Below are 6,000 nucleotides of genomic sequence, written 5' to 3' on the forward strand. Positions count from 1 at the left end.
ATTAAATTGGATATTTATGTATCAGGGAATTAATGTGTAGTTAAGTTTACTAATTGAAGTGTAGTTAAATGTTTCAGTGGTTTGGCTCACTTAAGATCAAATTTGGCTGCATTTGGCTCACGGACCGTTTACAACAGTCGAAATGATGTTTTGCGGCGGTTTACTGTGAGCTTAAAGAGTTAAAATCATTAGGAGTGAAGGATTAGATGGGTTTTGTCATAGTGGTACAGTAGGTACAATGGTTGCCTCATGGTCGAGTTTGAATCTGCTAGATAGCTGGTGCCTTTCTGTGTAGAGTCTACATGTTCTCCTGGTGCCTGCATGGGTTCTCACTGGGTATACTGGCTTCCTCCCACAGTCTAGACATGTGAGATTAATTGGCAATTCCAAATTGGCCATAGGGGTAAACCTGAGCATGAATAGGCGGTTGTCTGTCTCTCTGTAGTTGCACTGTGACAGGCGACCTCTGCAGGGTGCCCCCTGCCTGTCACCGAGTGATAGGGATATTCTCTAACGCCCACAACCACGAATGAGATAAACAGAAGGATGTATGACTTGATGAGTTGCTGTTCAGTACTGAGTTAAACAACAGGAATATTACAGGGTTCGGAGTTGTGTTTAATAATTATGGCTCTATCTTAATTATTTATCTTAATGATGCCCTTCAGCTTTTGGGTTGAAGACTGTGACTGTATATAAATGGAATCGTACTTCATGAGGCTGACTCCAACTTGTGCAACTCCCCAAAATAATCAAAGCGCTTTATCTCATGACGCGCAGTCTTGCTGTTTTGGTGTCAGCATGAATCAGTATATGCACGGCCATGTGTCGGTTTATTTTTCCAGTCGACAGCATTCACATGGAAATGCGAGCCATACGTTGCTGTCCTTCTGCTTACGTGTGATTAAATATGTCCCTTTTAGTGCTTTCAAGGCTTGCCATCCGAAGATAAAGACCTTCTACTTTGCTGCGGAAAATGTAGACGACATGTCCCGGTGAGTTAATGAGGCTTTTATAGCCGTATTGCACACTCCCCAAACATTTAAACCCATACTGTCTGCAAACTGAATCCCCCTACTAATAGACTGCCCTCTCTGTTTGAAACAAAGTAGTTTTGTAAGTTTATTAGTCAACCAGTTGAACACACACACGCACACACACACTGGTATGAGATGTTTCATTGGATGTTGAATTGCTGTGCGTCAGTGCTGTTGTTCTCCCCCACAGGTGGCTTAGTCGTCTCAGTATGGCAGTGGCAGGCTACTCTGAGCAGCAGGAGAAAATGCGCCAAGACCAAGGTGAGATTAGTCACAGTCTGTGTTCACGGTGCTGCAAGAATTTCTTCAGCTGTTACAGGTCAACAGTTATATAAAACTGATGATTTCTAAGCAGTGGGGCGTCACGCTGTTGCTTTTCGATTGAGGAATTACGTACATAAAAGTTGAAACAAATGCGTGAATAATTATTTTGCCTAGTCTTCATTTGGCAGAGGTTTTGATTTGCTGTCAGAGGCTCACAGCAGTAATTAAGCTCCTGTCTTTACTGTTTAGAACTGGAGGTGCAACAACTTTTGCACCACAAATGGACAAAACTGGTTGTTCCAACATTAACGTTTCTTTAAAAAAAAGTGACTGTAGAGATGACTCCATTTAAATTCTTGCTTCTTTAGTTTGGTTCACTTGCTTTAAAGTAAAGACTTCTTTGTCTGAATCTTTCCACTGGGAGATGAGCTCATTAATTATTTATTTGACTGTCAAAGTTTAGAAGAATTACAAGGAAATGAATTGGGGATTTGAAAATTATAACTTGGCTCAGAGTAAATTTGATGCTATGGCCTGGAAAAACAAGACCAGATGCAGAGGATTCAATATACAGATTTAGATCAGCAGCAGAGGCGTTGTACTTCCGCTTTACATCAGATTCAAGAATCGCTTCGTCGTGCTGAGTATAAATAGTAATTTTAAGGGGCTGAATAACTTCTTCAGCTTCTTAAAGATGGACCGGAAATAATGTAACTAACCCTTGCGCTATTTAGAGGAGCCTACGTAGGAACCTTGCATGGGTGGGTGGGTGAGAGCAGGTTTATCACAAGCTTCATGAAAACAGGGTCTTTTGCTTTACAGAAGAGTTTCTAAATTAGAACCATAACACCTCCAGAAGACCTATAAGGAAGTTCTCACATCTTAGATTCATCCTTTTTCACACTCCAGAGTGGACCCGGACTTGTACATCACACCTACCCATCCACACTCCTGCCACAGTGCCCTTGTCAGAGCTGTTAGTCAGAGTTTGATTTTTCCGACCTTATGCAGGTGTTCAGATTGCAAACTGTATGCGTGTGAGAAAAGTTACCCCTTTCTGCTGCATGTAGAAACAGTTGATTTTGCTTGAGCCTAGAAGTATTAACTCAACAGTACTTTTGTACATGACAGATTACTGGAGTGAGAGTGATCATGAGGACATGGAAATGCCCTCAATGTCCAAACAGGACAGTCCACCACCACCTTATGACACCTATCCCAGAGCATCCTCAGTGAGTCTGTCAGCCTGTAGTTCAGAAATTTATGGTTGATTTACTGAATTTTCCTCAGTGGCACACGTCCCTTATTTTTCTTACGTCTGTTTGTAATTAGGTGAGTCCTTACCTTGAACCGAAACGCGGGCATCTCTCCTCCTCTGACACCTTTCAGTCTCGTTCTTCTCACGAGGAGTTCCGCTCGGAGCCTCAGGAAGGCAGCAGCAACAATGGCATCTCCCCCGGGCCAAAGACGAGCAGCCATCGAAACTCGTGGCACGACCAGATGGAAAGCAACACACGGATGCACTACCTCCAGACGTTTCCCATGGAGGAATCCTTGTTATCCCAGGACAGGGACCAGTTGGCGATGGAGTACCGCAGGCAGGCCACGCTGCCTGCACAGCGCAGTCTGCTGCAGGAACAGTACAGAGCCCTGCCCTTGCCCCTCAGGGCCAGTATTGATTCAGAGGCAGGAGGAAAACCTCGCAGCTTCACACTTCCCAGGGACAGCGGCCTCCATGCTATCCTGGCTGCCACTGCTGCTTCTGATCAGGGGGAACCGCAGCACTATCCACTGGACCGGTCCAGGGATGCAGGTCAGATTCCTTATATGAATTTTCAGATTTACTACAGTATGCTGCCTGTCATGAGAAGCCAAACAGTTGCAGTCTTCTCTTTTGTATTTATTTTATAACATTTTTACAGGATTTGAATTCACCAAAGCCCCTTATGATTTAATAACACTATTAGGCTATAAAGCAATAGCAACATGCTGCTATGGCTAATGTAATCACAATTGTAATCACAGTGTCCCCAACAAGTCTTATTTAATCACTGTTTTGGAAACTTTTCTGGGACAAGTAAAACGCTTCTCTAAGTGGGCTTTTTATTTATATATTTCATGTTACAGAACCAAATGTCTAAACCCCGTATTCATCCAAGACCTTACTTCCAGCATCAAACCAACATCCTATTCCAAAGTGACCATGGATGAGGGAATGAGATGTGCAAACTGTAAAATCCTGCTGCACTCTATAGCTAACAGAAAAACTAATAAAATAATTATTTTCCTAAAAACTGTTTAATGATGGATTTTTGGGCTATATACCAATAAAGCTTAGGCCTCAGTCACACAGCTGGTAACCCTCTAGCAACCTGTGGTTGCTAGAGAATGATATGATTGGCAGGTGGTTGCTTCTAGTTGCTAGGAGGGCACTGCAACAAAAAAAGTCCTTGTGATTGCTTTGCTTATTGGTAGATTGCCGCTGCTGCCCACAGTCTGCATGGAAGATATTGATTTATCTCTTAATACTAGAAACTGATTGGTAGTGAAACTGGAAAGTGCAACGCAAGCTGCCTTCAGACTATTGCCTGCCTCACTGCTGCAGGTAATATGGTTCAAAAGGCAGGGCAGTGGAACTGCAGTGGTTTGCAGCGCTGCCTCACAGCAAGAAGGTTGTGGGTTTGAGTCCACTGGCCGGACGGGGCCCTCCTACTTTTAGTTTGCATGTTCTCACTGTGCATGCTTTGGCCTCTCTGTCCAATTTGTTGGGTAATTCATGACTGTGAAAAAACTTGGCTGAATCTGTGCGTTAGCCCAGACTGGCGATCTGTTCAGGTGCTACGTCACTTCTCATCCTATGACAGCTGGGATAGGCTGTGACCCCACTGAACTCCACCCTGAATTGGTTAAAATGAATGAAATCTATGGATGGGTTGAAGTATTCACATATGCTTGGGAAGATTTTTTTCGTTATTAGCACAAGTTGACATTCTTCTCACAAATTTGAGGCATATTGCTTCGATTTGGACAGTCAGGCACCACCTCTTACAATAAACAATGCTATAATCACCGTGTCTGCTGTATTCAAGAGAGGTCAACAACAATATCCACTTACGTTTAATCAAAAGCGTTAAATACCTCTGAACTGAAAATCAGTTCAGATTAACACATTTGGAGCCTGACAGGTGGCTGCGATGAAGAGTTCCTAGAGCTAATCTGACAGTTTTGTGGGGGTACAAAAATGTTGAGGTAGAGATGAAGACGTTGCACACTTAACAGCATCACTGAATGGTCCTGCTGTGAGAGCCTCTCCTGCTCAGTGTTATATGCAGATCAGTCTTTTCATCAGCACACGGCTGTGCAAATGCGCTTATTTGTCATCATTTATTTTATTAAAGCTGCTAACAGGCAGTCAGAGCCAGCAAATGTCAGAGGTTGAATACTCGCTATTATTGCTTTATTGGATTGGATTTAAAGCCAGCCCATTCGCCATCCCTTGAAGTCCTCCGGGGAAGTTGTCTAAGTGAAACGAAATTTTGTCTTATTTGATACTGATTTATCTTGGCAGCCCACTCTCTTTTTCTCTCTAGCACACTCTCTAGCTCATTCTTTCGCTTTCTCTCTCTCCTTTTTCCCTCTTGCCTGATCGAGATGTTGTCGTGCCTCTCGGCGGTGTTTGGATGGCGAGGCGAGGAGGAATCCTTTCAGCCCAAGTTAATGTTGAATTCAGAATGGGATAAAGAAGCTCGCCCAAGGCCCCTCTCTTCTTGTCCTCATTTATCTATTGCTCCGTGGGTTCGGTCTCTCCACCACTTCCAATAGGGATGAGAAAGCAGACACAAAACAGGCGGCAAACAAAGCGCGATACATTTCAAAGCACAGCCCAAAAGCCTCAGAATGTACCACCCTGCTTCCAAAATACAAAACAGTGTGTGACAACTCACATAATCAGAGCCCGAGTGCAGTGTATGAGTGTTGGCAACAGGGGGCAGTGCATGAAAACAGGAGACAAATGGGGTTTGGGTAGCTTATTAGAATAATGCATGAGATTCCAGTTTCCTAGGTTTAAGGTCCTTTTTCTTCCTTTATTGCTGTCTGAAGAAAAAAGCACAAATAATACATGTAGCTCTGACTAATGTCTTAAAAACAAAAGAAATGTTTGCTCATCTCGGGAGACGTCCATAGGCTACATAATTAGTCAATAGGCTAATCAGTAAAAAATGAAAACTAGAATTGATTCATCCAATTAGCAAAATGGTTTTTTTTAATCACTCTAGGGGGAGCATTGTTAGAGGGTGTGAAAAGGTAACAAATCTCAGTTTCGACTTTAGTTTACTAATATATGTTTTTTGGTGCATTTTGTGTCTTGCCAGGCCATGGACGTGACTGCAGGATGCAGACGGACTCTCTGGTAGATTTGTACCGTGCCCTGGAGCAGACAAACCTGTCTGATCACAGACCAGCCAACCGCCTGGAATACAAGCGCTCGTTTGTCCGCCGAGTTAACGACCCCCTGCTGAATGACAAACTTCACCGCTTACGAATTCTCCACAGTTCACTCAATGTATAACAACACATTTAAGCATGAATTATTGTTTTATAAATGAGTTGCATTTGCTGATTTCTGATTCGTGCTTTTATTTTCTTGCAGAACGTCCCCCTTCAAGACACAAATCGATCGTTGGGTTTTTTAGGGTAG

The 6,000-nt window shown here is 43.2% G+C and overlaps 1 protein-coding gene across 2 annotated transcripts in view; it reads left to right on the forward strand.

Moving 5' to 3' along the window:
* Window positions 1–6,000, forward strand: part of LOC146624022 (connector enhancer of kinase suppressor of ras 2-like) — a 31,136-nt gene extending 25,136 nt beyond the window's left edge. For both annotated transcript variants that reach the window (XM_085363610.1, XM_085363611.1), the window contains exons 17-22: window positions 924–995; window positions 1,228–1,298; window positions 2,433–2,533; window positions 2,634–3,114; window positions 5,675–5,865; window positions 5,953–6,000. In XM_085363610.1, coding sequence (XP_085219736.1) covers window positions 924–995; window positions 1,228–1,298; window positions 2,433–2,533; window positions 2,634–3,114; window positions 5,675–5,865; window positions 5,953–6,000 — 964 coding nt within the window. The remainder of the gene's footprint in view (window positions 1–923; window positions 996–1,227; window positions 1,299–2,432; window positions 2,534–2,633; window positions 3,115–5,674; window positions 5,866–5,952) is intronic.

Source organism: Diplotaxodon limnothrissa, linkage group LG10 (assembly GCF_057381915.1).
Source record: "Diplotaxodon limnothrissa isolate DT_005_m linkage group LG10, D_limnothrissa_male_GT1.1, whole genome shotgun sequence".
Taxonomy (NCBI): domain Eukaryota; kingdom Metazoa; phylum Chordata; class Actinopteri; order Cichliformes; family Cichlidae; genus Diplotaxodon; species Diplotaxodon limnothrissa.